The sequence below is a fragment of the Pyxicephalus adspersus genome, chromosome 6 (genome assembly GCF_032062135.1).
Source record: "Pyxicephalus adspersus chromosome 6, UCB_Pads_2.0, whole genome shotgun sequence".
In the NCBI taxonomy this organism is placed as follows: domain Eukaryota; kingdom Metazoa; phylum Chordata; class Amphibia; order Anura; family Pyxicephalidae; genus Pyxicephalus; species Pyxicephalus adspersus.
The window spans coordinates 10,413,377-10,440,767 of NC_092863.1; the positions used below are offsets into that span (position 1 = coordinate 10,413,377).

General features: G+C 40.6%; 2 protein-coding genes across 2 annotated transcripts in view; both read right to left on the reverse strand.

Moving 5' to 3' along the window:
• Positions 1 to 3: 3 nt before the first annotated feature.
• Positions 4 to 10,858, reverse strand: NELFCD (negative elongation factor complex member C/D). Its single transcript, XM_072414494.1, has 15 exons — positions 10,419 to 10,858; positions 8,252 to 8,364; positions 7,833 to 7,942; positions 7,132 to 7,241; positions 6,619 to 6,726; positions 5,971 to 6,123; positions 5,478 to 5,608; positions 4,839 to 5,004; positions 4,397 to 4,531; positions 2,589 to 2,728; positions 2,382 to 2,496; positions 2,052 to 2,147; positions 1,771 to 1,911; positions 733 to 862; positions 4 to 192 (listed from the first exon to the last, which is right to left on the reverse strand). The coding sequence occupies exons 1-15, from the start codon at positions 10,797 to 10,799 to the stop codon at positions 158 to 160; spliced, it is 2,064 nt and encodes a 687-aa protein (XP_072270595.1). The 5' UTR covers positions 10,800 to 10,858; the 3' UTR covers positions 4 to 157.
• Positions 10,859 to 16,339: 5,481 nt separating this feature from the next.
• GNAS (GNAS complex locus) overlaps positions 16,340 to 27,391 on the reverse strand; it is a 78,312-nt gene continuing 67,260 nt past the window's right edge. Inside the window, exons 6-12 of the mRNA XM_072414501.1 lie at positions 21,574 to 21,628; positions 20,892 to 20,965; positions 20,286 to 20,344; positions 18,441 to 18,561; positions 17,791 to 17,921; positions 17,044 to 17,111; positions 16,340 to 16,570 (exon numbers count right to left, since the gene is read on the reverse strand). Coding sequence (XP_072270602.1) covers positions 16,424 to 16,570; positions 17,044 to 17,111; positions 17,791 to 17,921; positions 18,441 to 18,561; positions 20,286 to 20,344; positions 20,892 to 20,965; positions 21,574 to 21,628 — 655 coding nt within the window. The 3' untranslated portion in view covers positions 16,340 to 16,423. The remainder of the gene's footprint in view (positions 16,571 to 17,043; positions 17,112 to 17,790; positions 17,922 to 18,440; positions 18,562 to 20,285; positions 20,345 to 20,891; positions 20,966 to 21,573; positions 21,629 to 27,391) is intronic.

Genomic DNA, 27,391 nt, shown 5'->3' on the forward strand with positions numbered 1-27,391 from the left:
ATGTAGTTTTAAAATAAGTTTGTATTTGTTGAAAAAGAAATATAACAAATAAAAAGTACAACCAAAACAAAGTACAACCAAAACAAATTCTATATACACAATTCCTTACAGAAAATAAAAAAAAAAAGTTCTCACTGGTCACCAGAGCGAGGTCCAATCAGTTCATCATGATGAATTTGGATTTGCAGTGAACTATATAACAAAAAAAAAGTTATTTGAATGGGAAAATCAATAATGTAATACCAATTATTCTCGTCATTAAAATATAAATATTTGTCCTACACTAGTTCACTGTAAGCCTGCCCTGTATAGTCCATTACTGTTCCTCTGCCCTCTTTATTCCCCCTCATGACAGGTTTCATTTTTACAACAAACATCACATCAAATAGTCACCAAAGCAGCAGACACTTTCTGATCACAATTTACATCTCTACAGTCCCCTGGGGTTTGCTGTTCCTCAAAATAATTAGTTGCTAGGGAATACAGGGATCATAGTTATGTATAGTGTAGACCAGAAGTGTCGTCCTTTTGTGCACCATGGGTTCCACATCCTGGTGAATTCTAGGCATGCACACTGTATGCTACATTTGAAACACCTAATTTTTTAAATAAAAATCACTCATAAGTTGTACTGCCTAAAAAATAAGACGTTGCCTGTCTCATGTGCAATAAAAGATGTACCTGACACAATTTTTTGTTTTTCTACTTTAAGCAAGAAAAAGCTTTTCCTACCTATAAACTCTGTTACAGGGTCATGTTCCCCTTCTGCCTTGATTGTGCCAGCAATGCTTTCATTTTCTAGGATTGGGAGGAAAAGCTGCACAAAGTCAGAGGTGTATGGGGGAGCGATGACATCCAGGACCTAAAGAGAGAGAGAGAAGATAATGAGGACGCTGAACTTCTGGGTGCTGCAGTCTGTTTGTTACCCCCAGCTGCTCCTTTAGCAGTAGACTGTACTGGAAGCAGCCCTACAAAGGCCACTCATGTTCTGATATTTTCAATATTTACTACAGTAACCCAAAGTTATCATATCCAATGAATAGTACTATATACTGAGATGGCCAAAACATAGCTTAGGTAATGGTGGCCCAAATCAAGACTAGAAGAAGTATAGTAATCCTGTACATTGCTCACACCGTGTAAAAGAAACACACACGGTGTTAAAGAAACAATCTTTTAATTTAGCCCACGACAGTATATATTTATATCCAATTCTCCAGCTCTAAAACAAAAATGTGTACGGTACAAGCCTCCAGAATTGTACGTTGACAATGACCATCCATGGCCTCCCCTCTATGAAAGCACTGTTTGGAGTAGTACGGTCACATGCTCATTCAAATCCAGTGCTGTTTTTTGTTCTTTTAGCTCCTGATGCTAAGCATGGGGAGCTAAAAAAAAGAAAAAAAAAAGGTAAGCAAATGTTGCAGGAGAAGGGATAAAGTAATCACAATTTTTTACAATAGAGCAGCAGTCCTGGAGTACATCACAAGCATTGCAAATTGTTTGAATAAAATTTTCTATATTGCATCAGTGTATTACCTTAAATAGAGTCTCATCAAGCATCAAGAATGTGCCACCTACTACCACTACCATTACCATTACCATCAAATGCAGTTGGAGTTAGAAATGCTTTTGCAATATGATTGGAAGCAGACAGAACAGTCCTAGATAAATGGAACTTTTCAACTTTAAACTAGGGGGAGATCCCTGTTCCTGACCCCCCCACACACACACACACACTCCTTCCCAACAGGAAGTAAAAAGACTCACCTCTGTGACAAAGTATCTGATAAGTGAGATGTCGGTGTCCATCTTCTCCAGACATCTACGCATGTAAGTAACCACAGGAAGTACATACCCTCGACTCAGCAAGTGCACCATCCTGTCCAGCAAAGTCTTCTTCAGCTCCAACTAAGGATGTAAAAGGAGAAAAAAAAAAAGGTCAACACGGTAAAACTGATTCTCCAAATCAGTCTCCAGCTAGCACAAGGCAAAGAACCACTTTAATATTCCACAGTGCCTCTTACATTTGAATATATTCTGTCACCTACCTGTTCCATGACATCCAGCTGTGAGTGTTCTGTCTCAAAGAGTTTGATGAGAAGTTGCAGGACTTGTGGGTGTAACAATTGGTGGCATGTACTGATCTACAAGAAGAAAAACTATTATTCTATAATACAGCGGGAGCTCACATCATTCCTCCTGTCACAAGCAGGCAGCACTGCATAGAGAGACATAGGGCTCCCTGACAGCCCCTCCTCCCGCCATGATCTGCCAGCACTGCATAGAGAGACAAGTGCTTAGAATTATGAATTTCTGCTGCATGTGTGACAAATCTGGAAAACTTATTCAAATAACACATGAAAAGGCAATTCACATACCTCATCTAGTAAGGCCAAGTGCACTGGAGTGTGATCGGTCTGTAGCTGGAAGTAGCGAGGCTCTGACACTGTCCAGTCCACCCACTTCAAAACACCCATGGCCACAACTGGGAATCTAGGGAAGTATAATGGGTGAATAAATGATGTGACTGTGTCACATGGTAAATGATATGTAAAAGCACAGACTGCTCGCTTCCAGCAACATACCTGATACACTGATACAGTGTACTAAGCTCTGCCACCAGCTCTGAGGCTCCCTTGTTCTCATTGCAGCACAGATTGTGAACGGTTTCTATTGCTTTAGAGGTGGACTTCAGTTCATCCTTGTTTATATTCACCCTTTTGTTCTGCAACAGAAAAGAAACAGAGAATTATCAGTACAGGAAAATATGCTTTGCAGGCTATATTTGCTTTTCTTTTTATGCCAACATACCCAATAGGAATACAGGTCATACAGACATAATGTTTTACAGGGTTAGGGTGGTGAGCTGAATATACATTAGGGAATAACTAGCATTAAGAATTATCTTTATGCATCAAAAGCTTCTTTATCCAGCCAAAACCTTAAAATGTATGTGCAAATATATCAATTGATGTGGCTTTATGTATATTAAAGTTTTTTTGGGTTATAAACAAGATTATAATTACACAACATGAAATATACAAAAGAAATCTAAAAAAATACATAAGGGTGAAACAAAAAATTGAAGAGAAAGAATAAACAAAACACATCTCCAGCATTTTGCTGAGTATGTACAATGAAACTGATAAATATCCATTGGGCATCTATACCATCTCCTGAATATTTTGTAACATCTCCCTTTTTTTATTTATTAGATCTGGATAATTTATGTATTCAATTTTAGGATTTTTCTAGGCTTTCTTCTGTAAAACTCTTTCCCAGCATCTTATAAAGAAAGGATGTCCCTGTCTGTGTACACTCAGTAAGATCGCATATATGGTGGATACCCCGTGCTCTACCCTAGTCTCTTGAGACAGAAGCTGTTTGTGGTCTGTTCATGGAAATTACATATTGTTATATTTGTCGATAAGACAACCATGCTGTACCCGTAAGATCCTGAGGGATATCTAGATCAGATAATGGAGGTAACCTACCACTTCTTAAGATCTCACCAAATGTAGGTGTTTCCTCTGAAGTCCAAGCTAGAAATCTGGTGGACTCCATAGTTGCAGATAATTCTAGATTACCAAGGAGTGCAATTAAAGGACTAGGTTTAGATGATACACACAGAGTATGTCACCGATGGTGGACTATATGGGGGCAAGAATCGTATCCAGGGCTGTACCCAGAAAAGAGAGACCAAAAAAAAAAAAAAAAAATCCAAAAACACCCATAATTCGGACTCTCTGTAATGCGCCCAATGCAGTATCTGGTGTAGAATGACCGCTTTATAGTATACACCAAAATCTGGTAGTGCGAGTCCACCTCTGGATAAACTTATTGATCCGAGACGTCTTCCCTGTCCATATAGGAGTAAATCAAATGTTCAAGATAGGTATAAACCAGAGTATGACTTCAAAGTACTTTCAACACTATGAAGTAAAGGTCTATAATTAATTTCTGCCATAGAGTCTAGGTGATTGGGTATGTGATTACCCAAATATTTAAGGGATTTATCTCGTCATCAGAATGGGAAATTAGTTTTCATATTGGAGATCAATCGACATCAATGAGACATGGAAATGCCCATGGGTACAGTTTTGTCATAATTAACCTTGAAATTGCTCACCCCACTAAAGCGGTCCAATTCTTTCATTAACACAGGAATGGATATAGATGGAGATGTAAGGTACAGCAATATGTCATCTGCAAAATTAACATTTTATGTTGGTGAGTACCAATCATAAGACCTTTAACGTCTGGGTTGGCTGATGTGCTTTTAGACCCCACAAAAACCAATGTAAAGTGTTCTGTTCTCTGAAACCCTGCAGAATTACTAATACTATAGAAATAAAGATAAAAACATTTTTGATGAAGCACAGACATCACTCACCTTCTTCCAGGTCTCCACAACACTTGCGGCGTATGCCAGTATATGGATGTATTTGTGTTTGTGGTCTTGGTTTATCTTGGCACCTGGTTTAAAAAGTGACAGCATAAAAAGGTCCAGAAAAGCAGGAACACGGATCTGCAAAGAAAGCACAGAGTTAGTTTGGAATAGCCAATGCTCCCTCATTCAGGGTTCTGAATCATAATAACCTACAACACGATCTGGGGGGGAAGTCCAGGGACCCGTTAAAGTGTGAAATTTGCTGTCAGTCAATGTAGTTGTGGTAATGCATAATGAATGCAAGGGAGCTCCTTGGCACCAGTGTATACCACATGCTTTATGTGATAAAAAGCAGTAATAGATCATATCATCCTATGTCTGATAGAGAACACAAAATAATAACCATACATCAATAATAAACTATTACTTTCCTCCCTGTACTCACCAGCTCCACAGGAGGGGCATCCATGCTTGTAAACATCTTGAACAGCACAGTGATGTCTGCAGGGTTCAATGCTCCTTTAGATAACATAGCTCCGAGTGCTTGGCAAGCTCGAGGGTATGAAGCTGCTGTACCCAAGGCAAGTGTGATTTGGCTGGCATCATGACCCCTGAAGGAGAAACATTAAACAATATCAACTACTATAATGCAAGTACTATAATTACCTAATATATCAAAGCAATATGTAACCATTTTTGGTGCATGAATATATGTTGTGGTAGGGCATCTGATTCATTTTGGATACTGTACTGTAATTGGCACGGTAACATGCTGCATTTAGTTCACATTACCATTATACAAAGATGTGAAATGGCTCTAAATATTGTTGTATTTAAAGTTGAATGTGATGCCATAGGCCACACATACAGAAAATACTTATTTGAGTATGAAAAGGTAAAAAAATTATTGTAATTATGTTACACAATCTGATCGCTTAAACCTATCAGCACAGTATTACTAAGCATATAACCTGTGAATATGCTGTTGAATTTACTCAGAGAAAGAAAACAATCCAATAGGAATATCCAGCTATATGCTCTGCTGGGGCTTTGTCTTCCATTGCAAGATATTCCAAATCCTTACTTTTCATGAGCAAATCTTTGCACTTCCTGTGCGATCCTACGCATGGCGGATCCTCCTTGTTCCTCCTGTGCCAATATGGACATGATTGCCTGGGCAAATAAATAAGTGTGCTCTCCATGGCAGACCATTTTCTAGAATTGAAAAAATAAAAGTGAAATGTAGCTTGGCAGATAGAACCCGAAGTGTCAAAATTTTCTGCTAGGTAGGTGGTGAGCTGCGATGGAAGTCAGGGAAGTGATACCCAAACTAAACACATGACACCAAAGAACAGAACAGAGGAAAGGAATTGTAGCCTTTATCAGCCTCATCACCCTCCCGTCACATTCAGTAAAATTGATTGGAAAGAGACAGTAAGAAGACAAGAAAATATTTGTTGTGCACATAAACAGAGTAAACAGATCAATTTAGGCCATCTTAAAGAGAAGAAGGGAACAGAATCCCACCTAGAAGGTAAGAACGTCAACCTGAAATGTATAGAAAAGAGTGAACTTACAGCAAACTCTGGCAAGTTCTTCTCCAGATTCTCCTCCCCCCCATCTAATATGGTGGCCAGTGAGGTACGAAGCACCCTAGAGAACACTTCAAGCTGTTGGCAGGCTGTGGAGACACTTGTGATTTCTCCCTGATACCCGGCATCAGAGATGAGCTGCAAAAGAGACATGACTCAGTGAATATGTGTATTAAAGCAAACTAGCCACACAAAATAACCCCAAACATAAAAACCGCTGTACATAAAAACCTCTTCCTGTTTAGGGGTACATCTCCTCTGTATATCAAAGATCTACAAGTGCCTTGTCAACTTTATATTTTGCCTACAGTCATCACAATTCCAGTGCAGTCTGGAAACCGCTGGCTGTAGTAAGTTATACAGCAAGGGGGGTCTCCATCTTTACCTTACTTCTTAGGGGGGAAAAAAAACCCCAACATTCAGATCAAACATTGATGTGTTTGGCCCAATACCATACAATGAAAATACAGCATCTGTATGAGTGACCTAAACTAAAGAATATAAAGAAACAATTCCAGGAGGAGGTCAGGAATGATATCAATTTGGCAGGTTTTCTTTAAAGAACATAAATACACTGATGAGAAGCATTGTGACTGTATAGGTAACACATGAGAAAATTTAAGCGACCTTTACCTTTACAGTGAAGTTCAACATCAAACAGTCTGGATGAGCCTCTGCCAGCTTGTAGAAAAGGTCTCTCCATGTTGTGTGTGCGATCATCTGCTCCAACCAGGCTGGGGTCTAGGAAATAAAAATGTGTGTGTAGGGTTAGCGTGGGGTAGTCATTTATTGCTAAGTGGATTGTACTACCATCTGGGGCTCCATTACAGAGATTTCTCCTACTTCCTGTTTGGATGACAACAACTAGGATGGAAGCGAAGGAAAATCTGCAACCAACAGAATTAGAAATGTATAGACCCCTGTCAGATTGATACTACTGGATGTGTCTCTGTTGTAGCTATACCCCCAGGAAGAGAGGAGCTCCTTGTACTGGTTAGAATCCGACAAGGATTCTAATCCTTCTCTACATACAGTCTGGTGTAGGTGGAAGAATGTAAGTGCAAATATGGACATCCAGTGTATGAAATGTTGCTGGGTTTCCATAAGGGCTAGACAAGTAAAAATGTAAATTGCTAAGACCATTACCTCTCCTTCCTCTGTGAAGATGGAATCTGCTTTCCGGGGATCGAAGTGTTTAATGAGCAGACTTTTCAGATGATTCTCCACCGTCTCCTGTACTTGGACAGGTTCCACACCTGTACATCACAAAACCAACGTACCAACATTCAGACGTTCTGTATAAAGCCCCATTCTAGCTCCACATTGTTACACAGGTAGTCCCCGGGTTACATACGGGATAGCGACTGTAGGCTTGTTCTTAAGATGAATTTGTATGTAATTTGGAACAGGTACATTATTTTAATAAATGCAGTTAGGACAGATGTTTTCCTGAACATATTATTAAGCAGCCTGTATTACAAACAAAGCAGAATAAAAAACTTTATGGAGCCTAGGCATTTATTACCTTCTGGAGCAAGCTGTGCTTTGATATGCAAAAAGAAACAACTGCAGAGTTTGTCCTGGTCAATAAAGAGTTACAAGAGGCTGCAGAAAGAGCTCACCCTAAGATCACCCACAACCTCAGCTGTGTTTAGCAAAAGATTTCTTCTGCAAGTCATGCAAACCACCCTCCAGCCTTTGTTCTGCACACAGCCAGCAAGAAAGCCCCGTTCATATCTAGGAGGTGTCTGTATGTTGGATGTCCTTAACCTAGGGACTACCTGTATCTGCTCCGTTACATGATAAAGGATTTCTGTGGTCATTCACCACATTCTGAAATGACAAACCTGACTGGATGAGCCATTCAGCTAACAAGTTCACTGTCTGTGCCACAGCCGTATAATTCTCTGAAAGCAGTTGTATGACATTCTCTGGGGAGCCACCGGCCTGGAAATATCTGGAAGAACAGACAAGATGAATGTTTAGAATTGCAAACAATAGTGACTTCAGGAATATATACGATTAAGTACCATAGCCCTAATAGGAGCCCTGAAACCTGGGGGCACTAGAACACAAATACTCATTTCTATTATGTTGTGAAAAAACGCTCACCACCATAGTGAGGTACAAAAGACCAAACCTCTTATAACACTTTGGATTGTGAGGTTTCGGGGAAGGGTCTGCAGACTACTAAGGTAGGTACACAGCCCACATGGTGGCTTTACCAAGTGTAGGTTCCTCTGAAAGGAATCTCAGCCCCACTGACCTCTTCAAGGTGTTAAATATTGCCGGTTCCATGATGTAGTCACGACTGCCCAATTTCTGCAGACATTCCTGCTGCAACTCGGCATCATCCTCAGCTTCTGTGTATTCTTCATCCTGACACAAGCACACAAGGGAACAATTTATTTTATAAAAATACTTCCAATCTGTAATAAATACCCCAGAATAACAGAGGACTGGAGTCTTCATCAGGTTTGTATTGTGCCAAGGACATGAAGGGATACTAAGGACCACAGTCATTTTTTTTTGGCTCGTGCTGTGCTGCACAAAGACAGGAGGAACCTGATTTATTCAAGCGCTCCAAGATGAGAACATAGACCAACGTGGGTGAACCAGCAAACCTGGAATAGATAGATAGGTCTAGGATTAAAAACATTTGCCAACTAATAGCAAATGATTGCTGGATCACCCAGGTTTACCCATCTTCTCCAGTCTTTGAGAGCTTTTATAAATCAGGCCTGAGATGAGGAAATAAATCTATAGTTTATTCTTGGAAAACAATACAGCTCCACTATACTTCCAGCATTGAGATAGCCCAGGACTGAAAACAGAGCACCCTGGGAAAGTGACCAGCCAAGGAGCGGAGTCTGCATACAAACATCAGGAAGTTATTATTAATAAACAGGAATTTTATAGCGCCAACATATTACGCAGCATTGTACAAATAAATAGGACAGATGCAGACAGTGAAACAGGAGAACCCTTCCCAGAAGAGCTTACAATCTAGGAGGTGGGGGAAGTAACACACAATAAATGACAGCCAAAGCTCGAAGCTTGTATAATGGAGATCAGTGTTCTCCCCAGGACTTTATATCTGGGTGCACCACCCAGCACCGGCTGTTATACCGGGGCTACCACCCACCTACATCTTCTGATCACCCTGCTTGCAGGGAGAATACTGGAGATGTATTGTTCTCTACATATACACAAGGGTGGTGGAGAGGCGTCCATGAGGGTAGTTTTAATTATTTTAGTTATAAAATTACATATATTATTATAATTGTTAGATAAAGAAAGATTTTTGGTGGCTGGATTTGTTTTTAGTTTTTAAATCAGTTTTTATTAATAAAGATAGACATAATAACAATTTACTAACACAACTGATAACAACAAACAGATTATACATTTATAAAGACAGGTTCCCGACATCAGGAATGATGAAAATGTAACATTATTAATAAATTGTATTTATATAGCGCCAACATATTACTCAGCGCTGTACATTCAATAGAAAACAAAAAAGAAAACTATAGAAAATCTCTATTTTCAGGGCTGAACTATCAAGGTGACACAACAGAACCAGCTACAAATAATAAAGACAAATGGTCAGCCAATCACAATCCAGAACCAGTGTCCTCTATGCAGAGTGATTGCTTTCGCACCGTATGTGTTGTGATGTGAAGACAAATTATTATTAAACTGTATTTATAAATCTCCCGCATATTCCATAGCGCTGTACAACGTGCGGACACATGGAGTGCAGAAGAAGCTGTAGGTATTATGATCCAACCACCCAAATACAGCCGGGTGGTTACTGATTAGTGCCAGGCGGTGCGCCCAGATAGAAGAAGCCGGGGAGAGCACTGGAGAGTTTTGGGGGAATAGCGAGGTCACGGGAGGAAGGGAAAGGATCAGAACACCCTTACCAAAGATGAACATGTCTATGGGGGGCACTGCGAGGGCAACTCTGCCTTTTACCCAGAGTTCAGCTTTACGTTTAGGAGATTAATAAAAGTAAATATATACATATATATATATATATATATATGTAAAAAAGTTCTGATCGCTGCGATTACAATGAATTTGGCGGGCTGTTGTGCAGGGGGAGGTGCTGGTATAATTATCAGGTGATATTCCACCAATCAGGACACCAGACTCACTGACTCCACCCCCAGAGCCTTTCTGTCCCATTCATGTAATATGTCGGGGGGCACAGCAAGTGATAACTTGAGAACCATAGGGGCTGTCATTGCTGCCTTTCACTTGCTGCATGCTTGTTCATGCCTCCAGCCAGCTGGCATTTTCACAACAGCAATGGCAGTCCCCAGACAGGCGCACTTTAATATTTGTATAACTTTATTTACAATAACAAGTTGTTGGTAAACGTGACAATGCTGGGAGTTGTAGTGCTCCCCAGCCGGCAGACTCACCCCTCCTCTGTCCTCCCAGTCGCCCACAATGCCCCCTCCGCCCATGAAATATTCTCCTTCCATCATTAGGATTTGGCACCGAAATCCTTTCCTTGTTATTACCGGGCGCCCAGAGATGACGACAGCACGAACCGGAACCAATAACTGAAAGAACACGTCATAAACAAACGCCGGACTTCCGGCTTCCATTTTTATGAAGACCATTCCAGACGGGTGGTGTAAAACTGATTTGAGCCAGTAGAGGCGCTGTAAAGCAAAGACCTGCGCTGTGTAGAGGGAGGGCCGGCCGCACCCGCGCACCAAGTTCTTGTCACGTGGGTGGAAGGGAAACCTCCATAATGGTGCCCACGTGACAGCCATCGTATTCATGTGATAGGTCATAGCATGGGCAATGTTATACTGACAGGTTAGGATTATGGGTGCTGCTTTCCTCTCAATGGGCACAATGAGAGGAAAACAAACACATCCAGGTAATGGGACACAAAGGTTATTACTGTTCTTAAAATATGGTAAGGGTAACAAATCAACCTAGAGAACCTGGGTGATTCAGCAAACTTGGAATGGATTTCTTCATTGCTGTTAGCTGCCAAATGTTTTCAATCCTGGACCAAAGCCAGGTTTGCTGGATCACCCAGGCTCTCCTCTGATAATCTGGCTACTTTTATTTTGTGTAATAAATCAGGCCCATCATATGAATAATAATAAACCATGGTTAGAAGTAATTCATAGACAGCCCCTGGCATAGACGAGGATTATGATATAGATGGAGCAGCACATACAGATTGGAAGTCACAGACAGTTGGCATGATATAAAAGAGCCCAAGCTTATTCTGAACCTCTTCAATGTGGATGGAGAGTGCAGCTGCTAATGGGAAAGTAACAAGTTAACTTATGTCCCCTTACCCTATGTATGGCCCATCTCTGCACCAGGGGAACCTATCATTGTTTGCAAGTTTGTGCAGCAATTTGGGTCTCCCCAGAGACAGGGAACAGCTGTGACTTATGCTGTGTACACAGTGCAATAATTGTCATTGGAAATGTTCTTTTATGATCCTTTCCAATGATAAATAACTGAACGAGTGTTGTACACACAGCGCCATTCTGCTCTATGGAGAGGGGAGAACATCAGAGCGTACCCTACTGTCCTCTCTCCCCTTCACTTTCATTACAGCTGTCCGTCAATCGGCCAGGACAACAATCCCTACGCACGCACACACACGATATCAGGCCTGAAGCAATTATCAGACCAGGACCATTGCATGTGTGTACGTAGGCCTACTTATGCCAATCACAGAGTCACCGGAAGAAAATCCCAACAGCACCAAACATGAGATTGGGGAAATACTGCACACAACACACAGCCTTACTCCAAGTCAAACAATCCTGAATATTTACCATAAAATAGAATAATAAACAGACCTGAGGCTTTTCCTTTTCACAAAGCGACAGCAGTGTTACCTCCGATTTCTGCCCTGAAGGGATCCTTTAGGATAAGAAAACTTTGAACACTTACCTCTGCTTAGACTGAGAGAGCAAACGCTGCTGTCATTAGGTGAATAGAGGGGGGCAGCTGTCTTGTCCCTTTCTGCTCCTAATTTCTCATTGTGCCATGGAGGTGCCCTCATCACACTGGGCAATGCTGAAGTAATAGGAGGAGGAAGGCTCAGCCAGTGTATGGGGACCGCTGCTATTCCTACAAGTATTTTAGCCTAACCAAACTGGAATTTGGAGTCCAGCGACAGGGCAAACATTCAGCTGTGTAAAAAGAAACATGCTTTTAGAAAAAGGTCTCATCTGCCTGCTTCTAAACCCAGCTGGAGAGCTCCTTCCATCCAAACTTCATGGATCTCCATTTAACAAAGTAATGTCAAAACTGACCCATTCTTCCAATTCACACAATCTGAAATATGGAGCATTGGCCAAAACCAAGCTATGCCCACAAGTAGGCAGGGACTAGTCACCAGTATTGCCGTCATCCTCCAGCAGCTGATCCTTACCAATGTGGCTTCTGTATCACATGTCTGTGGGGAGGCAACTATTTTAAGCGAGACCTGTGTTTGGTTACTCATGGCAAAGCCTCCAGCAGGAACAGTATGCCATACGGCATCACCCAATCTGACATGAGATGGCACATGCATAGAGCAGCAGTTACATGAAATTCCCTAATACAAACCAAATATACACATGAAAATGTTACCATGTCACCTAAAAGCAGGAGCTAGGCGGCTTGTAAAAACCCCCTGAAATACCTGTATGCCGTCATCAGGCCTAGGTATAGATTCTTTGATATTACTTAATACTTCTTATAAAAAATACATCTATGGAAGTCTCAACAGGTTTCAGATCCATTACCATGTGTTGCAAGAACCGAATCCTCCATTTGTATTTCCCCTACGCCTTATCCTAGGCACTGTAGCCAGAAGTGGGACAAGCACTAGTGCAATTAGTCGTTGGCAGGAATAGGTAGGACCAGTTGACCCATCACTGCAGGGCAACAAGTGCAACAATATTGTCCCAGCTTTATAGAAAATTGCATATGGGGATCTTTGCTAGCAGAATCAAAATGTATATTGAGACTTCAAAGGGAAAAGGTTACATGGTGGTTACAATGGTAATGGTGGTGGGTTTGGAACTTGTACCTTATACAGCAGTAGCCCTCAAACTATAGCCCATTGCCTGGCATAAACCGGAAGCATACAGGGCCTACATACAGGCAAGTATACACAGGGTGACACAGTGATTGCCACAAAGTGTTCCAGCACACAGTAAAGTATCAAAGAGGTTTGAAGATTGCATCACTTCATGGGGGGAAATTGGGTGAAACTGGAGGGGAATACTGGCAACGTTACCTTCAGTAGGTGCAGATTCAACGAAGAGTTATTGTTTCACATTTATATACAAGAGAGAAGCAGACAAACCAAAATGAAGGATAAAGATATGTATCTACAAATTATTAACCTCTTTTCCCCCTACTAGATAGTAATTTATCCCTAACACTATACTAGTGTAGTATAATATAGAAAAATACTTGCACTCAGCTACAAATGTCAGCCATGCCAGGTGTTATTTGTTAAACTACTGAGCTGCCTCTTTCTGATATGTTCTGTAGTCCAAAAAACTCGGACAGCTCATGATCAACAGGTACTGTTTGCACTTCCAATATATCCACATATTAAAAACACTGTGTACATTTAACAGAACAAAATTAAGCAAATAGAAGTTCATTGCCGAGGTTTACATTCACTTAAAGCGTACCTATACTCAGAATTTTCACTTTACATAAAAGGCATGGGAACCCATTTTTTTTTTTTATATTGAACACCTTTTAAAAGAAAAAAAAAAAAAAAGGGTGCATCACCGCCCCCTAATTCTCAGCTGCCTGGGCGGTCGAGAATTAATGGGAGTGCAAAGCCTCCCGGGATACCTACGTCAGAGATGCTCGGGCATGTGCAGAAGGAGCCTTTTTGCTTAGAGAAAAATTTGCCGATCTCACGGATTTTTTCATCCTACATCACCCCATCTCAGGTGACGTAGGATGAAGAACCAGGAAAAGACGACGAAGATGGCGGAGCCCGGAGCGCCGGCTTGGGGATGAATGTCGGACACCCCCGGAGTGATCGGTCTGCCCTGCGGGATTGAAGGTGTGTTTTTTTTTTTTTAGTATAGTTTCTCTTTAACTGCACATTGGGTTTAGGCCTTAGACTTGAAGGTCTTGGAGAAGTTGAAATGAGAGCGGAGAAGCCAGATTATCTGTACTTTAGGTTGTCAGAGATGCTAATAGACCCTGCCTCTGGAATTGTACTGTGCCCAATATAGGAGGCTCTCACCCTCCTGACAGATTTTTATTGTAGTCTATAAGGGGGAATAGAACACACAAACGGGGACAAGGACACCCAAAGTGCACAGCAGGGAGATTTCACAACTGGCATTTAAAACATAGAAGAGGCCAGATCATCTAAAAAACAAGAAAGCCTTGCTAATAACCAAAATATAATTTGAGTACACCTTCTTTTAATTGTTGTGCATATAAAGTCCTTGGAAAGTCTTAAATTTAGATAATTGGAACCTCAGAAAACAGCAACATATGACGTTACATGGAGTCACTTTTACCAAAAAAGCAAAATGCAGAAGCAGTGTATGAAATATTAAGTTCCATAGGAATTAGGACAAGTATTACTCAAATTAACTTGATTCATTGACCATCAGCAGCAATGACCACCTCTATAAAAGCTGAAGGTTTTGCAGTTTGCTGATGTCTTTTCTCCTTGGCACACACCTGAATGGCCTAGACCAGCAATGATCCTAAAAAAGCAAATGTTGCTGCCCATCAAAGGACAATGAGACCATTTCCAAACAAATTGTCTATTCTACAGTCAGAAGACAGTTGCTGTTCAAGTTAGTTCACCTTAGTTAGACCATATGCTCATACAATGAGAGAAATCTTAATTTATCTTCCCTGCATCCATGTCAGTATTCTCATCCTATAATTGATTCCCTGCCCCTGTCACAAATCTGCAAAGAGCTGGGGGTCTAATTACAGGCAGTTGTTGAATGTAACAATCCACATCCTTCAGAAAGCCATATATGTAAAGGAATAAAATAAAAATATAATTAAAATAAAATGGAAGATACTGCTGAGCATGGTGGAATATATTGATTCGCCTAATATTACTGTTTTGTGCTAGAAAAAACAAAAAAACAAAAGGATTTCACAGTGCCACCTTAAGGGTTTGAAAGGAGAATGATTTTTGTTTATCACCTAACTTGCTTCACTTATGTCAGTGGCACATCACTCTTTAGATTCAATTAATTTGTACCAAAATAGAGATCTTCCAATATTGGCCTGTACACCAGATTGGTGCAGCAGATCCATATCAGTGTTCTCCCCAGCCCCTTTTAGCCGGGCGCACCACCCGGCACGTTTCAGCAACCACCTGGCTGTTTTTGGGTGTTTACTGATGAGTTGGCTTACAATACAGGGGCTATCGCCTGCCTACAATTTCTTCCCAACCAGTTTAAAAAAAAATTGAGTTGAGCACTGCATATAATCCTATAGGGACACCTTCACAAGGAACATTCAACAGATCAAATCACCCATAGGAAGGCAGCATAGAGACCTCTGGAGATTGATTCTCTTCTTCTGACATCATAAGAAGCTGCTAGTTGTCTGAAACCATCAGTGCCCACCAAGAAATACCATTTCTGTCTGTTTTAGTGACCCTAGAATTCAGGATAACCTTATCCAAACCTTTTCTTTTCTGATCCTTAGCAACGAGATCCACCTATATTGCATGAAGATAACAGAACTTTCCAATTGAACATGCTTGTTGCAGAAAAAAAACAATACAAGGCTTTTCCAAGCTATAGGAGGGCTCTATGGGCCACAAAATAAAATGGAAACTTCCCAAGACTAATTTCTCGCCTCAAAAAGAGGAAATCCCTGAGATAGTAAAACAGGTTGTGACAGCTACATTGAGCAAGAAACAAATAAAAGAAAAAAAGAAACAGCTTGCAGGTGAGAGAGATTATAAAAAGTAACTGGTCATATAAGACGCACTTAGGATACTAATGTTGCCAGGATGTTCTGTTCTTTCTGGACTTCAATCCTTTGGGTCACTGGCCTAACTTCTGCCCATTTACCAGGTAAGTAACTCATTTGATGATTCAATGGGACACTTACGGCAACAAAACAAAACACATTATCAATATCAGCTTATGTATTTCACTCAAGAAATTTCGTTGGTATTTGTTGCTTGTGGAAAAATTAAGCTATGGAGTGTGGCTAAAAAAAAAAAAAAAAAAGTCCAGGAAAAAAAAAAAAAAAAGGAAAAAAAAAATATATTAATATGAATGTTTGGTAACTGCTATAAACTTTTATCTATCATTTTTTTTTTTTTTTTTTTTCTGTGGGATTTTTGCAGTTTCATTTCTTTTTAATTGAATTAAGAGTCCAGGAAAAAAAAAAAAAAAAGGAAAAAAAAAATATATAAGAGAATATCTCTCCATCACAACAGTTCGTATTGACGGAGGTGCATCCTTTGGATAATGTCCCGACAATCATTAAAAACCCTTCGAATATTTTCCGTGTCCACCGCACATGTGAAGTGAGGGTAACAGTAGTGCCGGCCATCTCCGCTTGCTGTACTGATTCTCTGCAGGGGGAGAAAAAGACGTGCTCAATGACTAGTATGAATTGTATGTTGATGTACAGATATCAATATATATTATCAGGATAAAAGAAGGCACATTTATCCACAATTTAAAGATTTATTTAACGGGAAAAATGTGGAAAAAAATATGACAATCATCTGAAATATCATGCAAATCTTGACCTGCCCTATAAAGTTAAGCCTACAAGGTCAAGTTTGGCCCCACCTTCTCCAAAACTTGCTTTACGAACTCCTAATGTGGTATAAGACCTCCTCCAATCATAAAATAAAGAGAGCAGTGTACTGGCTTTAAAAAACTTTTTACAGGTCATCATTTGCAAAGTATTTTAGCAGCACGAGTCTCTGGATCTTCAGCTCATTTTATTTTCCTATAACTGCTTTTTTAGTCATGTGGTTTAAAATCATAGCACCCAGCAGTATTTACATCTACAGTACCAAAACAGAATAATACTTACAAGAAACTCATCTCTAATAAAGTACTTGGCCCTTGTGACTCTGGGGTCTTCCCCAGGCTCTGGAGTTGCTAGAAACAGAAGAAAAAAAATATTAGCTTGAATATCAGGCATCTTAAGCAACTTTTATGCCTTCCCAAATGCCAAAGTTCTGGTCAAGAAAAACTTTGAACTTTGGCAACTCCTAGCAGGGTCAGAGCTTGTCAACTCCCTCCTGCCTACCCATGTCCAATGGGAATGTGCGGGTGCAAATGGCAAGTGCTCAGCCCCAGTGTGATCTTTCCAAATTTTTTCCAACGACAAAAGACTGCACGATGCATGAACGAGCGTTGTACATACTGCACCATTCTGCTCTATGGAGAGGGAAGGTGGAGAACGAAGTATTGGCACCCCACTGCGCTCTCCTCCTTTCACTTTTATTATGATCGTTCCTCATCTGTGGATCCACCAGGACGACGAGCACTGTACACACGCAAAATTCTCGTCCGATATTAGCCCTGAGGTGTTTATCCGACAAGAATCATCTGACGTGTGTATGTGGCCTTAAAGCTCACTGACATTTGCAATACCATTTACTTGTATTGTAAGAGTAGCAGTTCTGACGCAAACAAAACCCTGTTAACACAAGCCTATTGTCTAGCAATTATAGAAAAAAAAACAAAAGACAAAAGCTGTTTGGCAAACATAACCTGCACATTATGCTAAAACTATTTTATAATTTAGCAACAGCACAGATAAACTATCACGTACCATCATCTGGGGTGGTGTAACGAGCAAACTCTGGAAAGTAGTCCTCGATTTTTGATTTCCCAGCCAAAACCTTTTCGGCAAGTAGATCTTGTTTATTCAAGAACAGAATGACTGAAATCGTCCGTAGCCACCTGACAGAAAGAAGACACAATAAGTAATATTAAGGCAACAAAGTTTTGCTAAACGCTTTTTGTCTTCAAGCAAACCAGCGGTTCACTTTACCTGGATATTTACCACAGGTCCTTTGAGAAGGTACTGCTAGGATTCTGCACACCCCCTCTCCCTCCAATAGACCAAAATAGGTTTTAAAAAGTTCCTCCATTTGTCTGTTTATTAACCAATAATTCTGTCATTACTTAAACTGGACTTAAAGTTCACACATGTCCTTTCTGCAATAAAACATACTTACCCGCCAGGAAAAAATGAACTTCCATATACATGTGCAGAAGTTGCTACGAGGACAGGTGAGTGCAATAAAAAGTTGCGATCATGCATGTACATGGAAGTCACCTCATTCCAGCCTGCCGCACAGCAATTCCTTACGGTCATTTTGTGAGCTAGAAATTGCTGGCAAAGTAGGGTCAAGCAAAGGGGTTCATGGCAGGATTTAATCCTCCTGGAAAGTATATTAAAAAACAAATGAAATATACCTATTGTTCCAGATGCTTTTGAATAGGTTTAGCGCTTCCTGAAGTCTGTTGGTCTGATTGTCCTCTCGGATCACCATATTATAACTGCTGCTGGCTACCACAAATATAATTGCCGTCACATCTGGGGGGAAAAAAACGTGAAGGTAATTTACCATTAATGTTAAAATAGATTAAAAAATTGCAGTCCGTTTTAAAATGTTTGAATCAAATATCTTATATAGATGCCCAAGATAACGCATTTTATAATAGATTCCCTAATCTGCTTGTCAACCCTTTTGTTTTGACTTTGCTACTTGAGCACTATATTCCAATTTGTACTCAAGGTGAAATCCTTTTCTTGGATTTCATAAGGCTGACAGTTCAACAATCTCCTAACAGAGGTGATTGCTACTTCTTAGTAGAGATAGGAAGCCAATGTTTAAACTCAAACTAAGTTCAGGGGGAACCAGATTCAGATGCCACCAGTCATTGGGGAACAAACAGGGGTGGGTAGTTTGGAAGAGACCACCTGTGCCAACAAAAGAGTGAGTGGCCAATGGCCCCTTAAAAGAGTAAAATGATTGCCTGTGAGCGGTCTACTGAAACGTACATGGCAGATAGAGTGGAACATTTACTCTGCTGTTCTACCCAGGAAAGAATCTCGTCTATCTTTCTTGTCACAGGGATGCTTCCATTTCCTTTAGTTCAGGGGTGTCAAACTCAAAATACACAGTGGGCCAAATTTAAAAACTTAGACAAAGTCGCGAGCCAAACTTGAAACTGAAATAACAACGCTACTACAATTCCCCGCGTCTATAAAACAGTCCAACTGCATGCACAGGCAGAGAGGCCGCTGTTCTATAGACGCGAGTGATGCCCGGAAATGTAGTAGCGGCGCTACTTTAATGCAATGGCGGGACAGCTGCAATTCATATTTAGGACTCCTTTGGGAGCCAAAAAAAAGGGACGTTGCTGGCAAGATTTTGACACCTGTGCTTTGGATTAACTGGTAAAAGCCACTGTTGTGGCATTCTCTGATGAAATCCTAATTGGGTGGCCCTCCAATCTGGTGCCAGGCTGAAGGTACAACCAAATCATCTGAAGTTCCAGAATGTTAGCAAGGAAGATTTCCTGAACAACTAAGTCACCAACAGGGTACCCAGAACATTTCCCAAATCCAACAGACTTGCATGAATATTCCAGAAGACGGGAACAAATGGTTTTCAAGACATTACAGCTTGATTCTTGATCAAGCAATAGCCTTGTCCATGGTGTTAATCCAATTTGCCTATTTGGAGGGCTGATTGCAAAGCACCCCAAGAAGCTAATGCAGAAGCAACTTCTGAATTCCACTTAGGGCTATGGACCAAGAGGTGTTCAGGATTTGACCAACAAATATAAAAAGGTTTCAGCAGTCATTTCTGGAGAGTCAGGGTCCACCCGATCTTTACAGTCAAAGCAACATTGCCTGACCAATTCCTCCAACACCTTGGTAAACACCCAGAATGCAGAGGAGAGGCAGAAGATCATAGACATGAGAAAATGTACCTCAGCAGAAATAAAACACAAGGCAACTAACACTCACTATACATGTATAAAAATAAAATTAAAGTAAATCCCTATTGTGTGACCTTCACCAATAACTGTAATTTGTGCTTTATTAAAATGGTGCAAAGAGCCTTAGCTTGACTGCTCTTAATACGCTAATGCAAGACTATGGACAGAAATCCACAAACATGCTGTGACTAACCCTTCTTAATTGATTTTCCCACAACCATTCGGAAAAGATGTTGACTTGACAGATCTCGGACACCAAACCCCTGTTTTGTTTTTTTTAAATAGAAGTATTGATAAAGGGTAACTTGCCATTAAAGCATTGGATCCATTTTCTGCGCTCATCACGCTGACCGCCGACATCAAACATGCTGCAAAAAAATAAAAATAAATAAGAATAAAAAGCCATTCAAGAAGAAATTCAAATTTTGATTTCACTTTAGTTCTTTTATATATAATTCAAGGGCTCCTTTGAACTAACTAAACGTTTATATTGTTTACTTCTTGGATATCCAAATTGAAAAAGCAGTTGAAAATTATAACCTGATATACAGTTGCAGTTTTTCTCTAGGGTAGGAGACGATAAGAAGGGTTTCGGGATGGGTAAGGTACATTTATATAAGCAAAGCAGGTGATAGGACCGTAATACACAGAGATTGAGGATCAGCAGACCCTGAAGTCTGTGTATTCATAAGAACCCCCATGCTTGAACAGGCACCGATCAGGGAAAACCAGTACCATTCTCTATATGGCATTACAAAGCCATGGAGCTATGTTCAGTACAACATTTTGCCATACTAAAAAAGTATGTATATAATAAAAGTTATTTTTTGAAGGCTGCTAACAGAAAGAACTACTGTTCTTCCCTCATCATTTCCTATTAGACAGAATCAAGTATATACATCACATGGTACTTACTGAAAGTTCACTTTGTCGACCTGAAACTTTGTTTCGAATATTCCTGATGTCAGGACCCTGCATCGTAGCAAATCCTTCAAGGAAAAGAAAAAAAAATATTAGTACCTGTTTCTAGAAAGCCAGTCCATAATATGATATTAGATACAAAAGCAATGCAAGTAAACAACTAAGAACATAAAAAGAAGAAGCCAAGCAAAAGTATATTTTAATGAAATGCCTTTTCCCATGCAGGGCAAAGACAACAGGTTTTCTTGAATGCCCTCTCTACAACCATCACATAGGAGTTCCAAAAAATGCAAATGTTGGCCATTTATTTACTGATGTGTCAGTCCAATGTTGGTTTCTATATGCCAAAATAAAATAAGGGTCTACTACGACTTTATTGACAGATTCTATGAAGATGAAAGCGATCATATGAGTTGGACATATCAGAGTGCTTTATTGTAGATTGTGTGTAGTAGGGAGGGATTAATTAAAACAAATTGCCACTGGAGTAAAAATTGGGTAAGTTTCCATTAATATTATTATTAATATTAATAATATATATTATATATATGTTGGTAAGGGAAATAAGCTCATATCATTCCATCCAAAACAGATGAATCCATTTCTGAATGGAAAGTCTTTGGGAGGCATGTTTACATACAAGCAGATTACCTGCGGTGTACAGGGTTGCACTCACCTGGTCAGAGGGTGTGTAATCGTTCTGTTGCACAATGTCGATTTTATCTAGAAAACTGGGCAGAGAAAAAAAATCTGTAAGCTTAATGCTTCACCTTCAGCAGTCAACAAAGTTATATAAGTTGTAGTCAGTCAGTTCCTAATGAACAGCCAATACAAACCAATAAACAGTAACATTTATTTCACTTCATACATTATATTACATTTTAAATCAATTTAGACAAATTTTTGTAGCTAAAGAATGCAAGAAAAGTAAGAAAGGGTTGCCTACAGAAACTAAAAGAATGGCAGCCTGGGATTTAGGGCACTACCAGCAATAGCTACATCCGGTGTTTATGCAAGAAACTGTTCAATATTTTTACAGTACTGACACTTTGTTTTAAAAAAACCCTGGATCTGCCAGGATGGTTGTTGGGATGACGAGCACTGTACACACGCCAGATTCTCGTCCAATATCAGCCCTGAGCCGATTATGGGATGAGAATGATTGCACGTGTACCCAGCCTGACAAAGTACCAATATTGGTTTTGGAGATGCAAGACGCTGAAGTTTTTCAGCTTTCAGAGATTTCTTTCATTGTAACAAATCTTCAAAATCAGCGGTCAAGGTAATCATTCCACATTCCTACCAACTCAAAGTTCCAAGTCGGAGAAAACATTAATGACTGCATTCAGGTCCCTTGAATCCCTAAATTCTGCAAACTGGGGGTACCATAGCACATGAATGCAGCTTTACTGAACCAAGCCAACAAATGAACATCAAAGTATTATAAACCAAATACAGCAAAAACAACTACAAACACATGCTCACCGAAGAAAGAAAAACCTACTTTACAAACCAGCAACACGGGCAGCAGATTTTTATACAGTGTTTATATAACGCTGCCATATTATGCAGCACTGTACATTAAATAGGGGTTGCAAATGACAGACAGATAGAGAGTGACACAGGAGGAGAGGACCCTGCCCTGAGGAGCTTACAATTTAGATTACTACAGTTCTGTGTAAAGACTGCAAAATTTTAGGGAGTCCAACCTTATTTATTATTATACAATATTTAAATAACGCCGACATATTACGCAGCGCTGTAGGAAGTCCATAGTCATGTCACTAGCTGTCCCTTAAAGGAGCGCACAATCCAATGTCCCTATCATAGTCATATGTCATTATTACAGTCTAAGGGCAATTATGGGGGAAGCTAATTAACTTTAAAAGGAACTAAACTCAAAATCCCCTAAAACTCAAAAAATACACTTATCGTCAATCACACAGGGCAGTCTGAAGCATCCGGAGGTCTCTTCCATCAGGTCCCGTGAAGCCCCGGCATCCGACTCCGGGCTGGCGCTGCGAGCGCCGCCATCTTTGCCTCTTTTTCTGGGTTCTTCTTCCCTATGCATGAGTGAGATCTGCAATCTGTTTTCCTTTTCACGATAAGGCACCTTCTGCTTATGCCCGAAATGCTCAGGTATACGCAGAAGGAGCACCCAAGAGCCTAGGCGATCGAGAATTAGGGGGCGGTGCTGCAGGCTTTTTTTCTTAAGCCCCCTAGCAGTAATCCCGAGTGTGACGCGGAGAGGATTTTCTGTGCAAAAAGCGGTGATCCCGAGTCACATTCGAGGTTGCTTTTAACTAAATTAAAAAAAAAACCCCACTTACCTTGTTTTGTCGCTGTCCCCCGGCATCCTGCTGGTCCCCCCAGTTCCTGGAGACACGTCCTCTTGCTCCGACATCCAGCCACGAAGTGCAGGGAAAAGATCCACGGGGTTTCCCGGTGACATCGGTACATGCGCCGTCGTTGCGGGCGGGAGGATCGGTGGGAAATTCAAATAATTTTGTATTGGATTCAATACAAAATAGCTGTATTGAATTCAATACAAAGAAATATTATATATGCTACTATACAGTTACATTACATGTTTAAATATTTTTTAGCATTTTTGTGTTTTGTTATGTAAAGTTTATTTTTAAATTTAATAAATATCAGTGAGTTATGCCTAAGAATTACAGCCTACAATGAAAAATAAATTTACATGCAAAAAATTGTACTGCTTTTGCATGGAAATTTGGACGTAATTAGACCACTAGGGAGGTTAAAGGGTTGTCTACCCTTTTATGTATAGTTAAAATTCTGAGTTTAGGTGCGCTTTAAGTTCAAGTTTTTGAAATGTGTGAGGACACTGGAGTACCCGGAGGAAAACCCACGCAAACCCGAGGAGAACCTGCAAACCCAGTGCTGCAAAGGACAGAGTGCTAACCACTGTGCCACCAATGCCCAATGGGCTATAATGCCACACGCATTCTTTGTAATTCTGCCTATATTAGGTCCTAATAAGGAAAAGCCATGGGGGCCATTCCGAAAGTTTTTCAGGGTGCTTCATAAAGGTAGGATATGGCGCAGGCTACTTAGCAATACAAGCTCAGTTTAATTTTGGCTTGGCAATATAAAATATTTCATGTAAGAAATTAAATTATTTGCGATGCAAAATCTTTATGGAAGGCAACCCAACACAACACACCAGGAAAAATAGAAACTTTTAGAATTGACGTGGCCCAGTTGTAAAGCACATTCCTCCCACAATGGGGCAGAAGGGCAAAGCTGGACTGGGGGCCCTCAGTACAAAGCAATGGAGCACCTAGAGGGGCTCTCCGGGAGACCCTTATCTCCGGCACAGACCCAACACCCGCACCGGTTAGCGGAATAATAGGAGCACCGGTCACAGTGGAGGAAAGCGCCGATGGGTTATGTGAAGTTGGACTAGTTTGGGAGGATAATCTAACTTTCCCAGTGTTACATTACAAACGGCCCAGAAATAGCTGCCCGCGCCCTGGCCTCCAGCTCTGTTGCCATGACAATGGGGCCACATTGCTATAAATAGCCCATCAGCATGAAACCTTGTGAGAGATCTCTGGAGCTGGGCCAGGCGGCAGAACAAAGATACATCATTTAAAGGCTCACCCCCCCCAAAAGAAAACCCCACAATACACTCTTTATACTTGTGTAAATTTGAGCAGCCTCCTCCCAATCAGTCATTAACAAGTACAGCTCCAGCAGGACCCTGCAAAAAGTATTGTCAGAGTCTGCAACACTTCTTACAAAGTTTGGAGAAGAAGCCAAACTTTGAAACTTATCATGGAATATATGAATGAATAGCAGCAGCCCTGCATATGTGGAAGGTATTCATATCTGTGAAAGATACCTTCAGATTTCTGTGTTTGATCTGATCAGAATGTTTTTATACAAGCCCTATTGTACAGCGCTGCATAATTATTATTAAAACAGGATTTATATAGCACCAACATATTACGCAGCGCTGTACATTAAATAGGGGTTGCAGATGACAGATACAGACAGTGATACAGGAGGAGGAGAGGACCCTGCCCTGGAGAGCTTACAATCTAGGAGGTGGGGGAAGTAACACACAATAGGAGAGGAGATATGTTGGTGCTTTCCAAGTACTGGTTCATATTTATAGCAATTAAAGATTTTACTACACATATGCAATGATATGAGAATGCATTTGTGGCCGATTATGGGGGGTTAAAGGAAAATAGAATTTCTTTGCCGATTGTAAAGTGGATTTAAAGTGCAACTTTGATCTTTGGTGATTTAGGGCGATGGTTATTGCAGAAAGGGACAGGCATTAGTCCTTATACCATGACCGGTAACCTTTGCTGAGCTGCGCATGCTCTCAGCATTGGTTGTCAGGGAAACCCGGCTATCCCGGCTTCTCTTGCTCATGCTGGGAATGAATGAACTCCTGCATGGCCAATCAAGATGTCCGAAGGAAAGATGGTGGCTGACTGTGCTGGAACGGGAATAGATGTGTACTTGTGGGTTTAGTTCCCCCTTTCCCTACATTTTATTCCAGTTATTTTAGAACCGCACACCCTTCACAAGCTCATACATTGAGGGCCTATCTATACCAGGGAAATAAGTTCAAATGCACAAGAAAAAAAAAATCCTACTATGAAGGACAGTCCATGAGGTGACTTTGTAAATCCATGAATGTGATGGCCCTATATAGAAAAGAATTTTCATATCACTACCTGCTGCATAATTTGGTTGCCCATTGCAGAGCATTACCATGCATTGTGACTTTGCATCCTGGAGGTGTGTTTGGTGCCATTGCACTGCATTGCAGCCCAAGTGTACCAATGTACATAATGTGCTTTACAGCAATGCAATGGTATAAATTTGTCCCTATGGAAACAGACTGCTCCTTCCCCACCCAATCTTTTGACTGGACAGTGAAATGTAAAGCAGCGTACTAATAGGGTCTATCCTTCCATGCTGCTAGCACTGTAAGCTAACCTGACTTGCTCCCTATGCCTCTCCTGTTTTACATGCTTTAGCTTTGCTGTAAAAACTTACGCTAGACCACCATTGGTGGTGATACCAGGTCAAATTTGAGTACTTGCATCATTTATAATAAATAAATAAATAAATACATTTGTCCAACTGATGTCTACGGTGAATATGTGACCAGAAACCTCCGACTTCCAAGCCTATTGCTGCTGTTCTTCAAAGATAAGGCCAAGGTCTGTTTAGTGCACTTGCACCATTCCATGGCTGAAATCAGCTCGCATGTTTATGTCACTGTCCTCATAAACTCTTCAGAAAACAGTTAGATCCTCAATGAAGTTAAGGCTTGTTCGGATATTATCAATAAAAGAAACAGGAGCGGTGAAATCTCTATTTATATAGCCAATTTCCCTGTGGGAGCCAGGACTGATTATTATTATACTGTATATAAATTATTATACTGTAAGCACCAAAATATTATGTGGCATATGACAAACAATAACACAGGAAAAGGAGAAGACCCTGGCCAAAAGAGCTTACACTCTAAGAGATCAGGAGTTACTCTGTCCTAGCCAAGCCAATCAAGATGGCTGAAGATTTGGATGCAGAAGAAAAAAAGGAAGAATATGGCGGCACCTGCGACATAACAGAGACAGGTGGCGATACCCAGGGTTTAGTTCTCCTTTAAGCTCAGCTTACTTTTTTTTTTTTTTTTTGCAAAAACATACAGCCTCCCCTGGACCCAAGAAGTGGAAAATAGGCACCAGAGGGCAGTTAATTGTGTGTCGATGATCATCAGGTTCCTTAAAGTAGACCATTTACCCCCAGAAATGGCACATTGTCTGATCCTTATATCTTTAGACACAGCAGCCTTCCAATTGCCTCCCGGGAGGGCACCAGTAGATCTCCTTTACATAAAGTCATGGTAACGTTTACCCATTTTCTGCAGCAATTCCCGTATTGAGATGCGCATGATCTGGTGCAACCCCACTGATTATGGTGCATGTAAAAATATATGAAAATGACTGTGCCGTTTTTTCTTTGTCCTAATCTTTATTGGTTTACAGGACAACATTTATTATTGCTGAGGGTAATTCCAAAAAGTGTGGAGAGGGGTGGTGATCATTTTACAGTTGTACCAAAAGCTAGAAAATAAAGTCCCGGAAAGGCCACTGTGCTTTATTCGTTATTTCTTAAATTGGACCTGTTATTCAAATGATGGTCTCCAGGCCCCCAACCCTCTTTCCAAAGAAATATAGTGACCCTGTAGAGCCCAGGGGGGAGAGGATGTTTTTCTTATGGGAAGGTTCCAGTGGAGCGCAGAGCAGCTGACATCTTGCAAGAAAATGCTTTGCAAAGGACTAAAGCTTCCTCTCCAATGTATTCTATAGGAATCTATGTGACATCACATACTGTCCTATTTTTTTTTTATACCACTTAGGGATGATTTAGAAGAGAGCCCAGAAAGTGTAAGTTGAAACCCACTTTAGAAATTTTTTTGGGAATAAGACAAATGT

What these genes read in the sequence shown, in the direction of transcription:
- NELFCD (XM_072414494.1), bottom strand. Translation starts at nt 10,799, where the DNA reads ATGACCTATCACATGAATACGATGGCTGTCACGTGGGCACCATTATGG. An exon ending in ACTGGGAGGACAGAGGAGGG is followed by an intron (nt 8,365 to 10,418) that starts GTGAGTCTGCCG and finishes TGCTTGTGTCAG; the next exon opens with GATGAAGAATACACAGAAGC. An exon ending in TCAGATACTTTGTCACAGAG is followed by an intron (nt 863 to 1,770) that starts GTGAGTCTTTTT and finishes CTCTCTCTTTAG; the next exon opens with GTCCTGGATGTCATCGCTCC.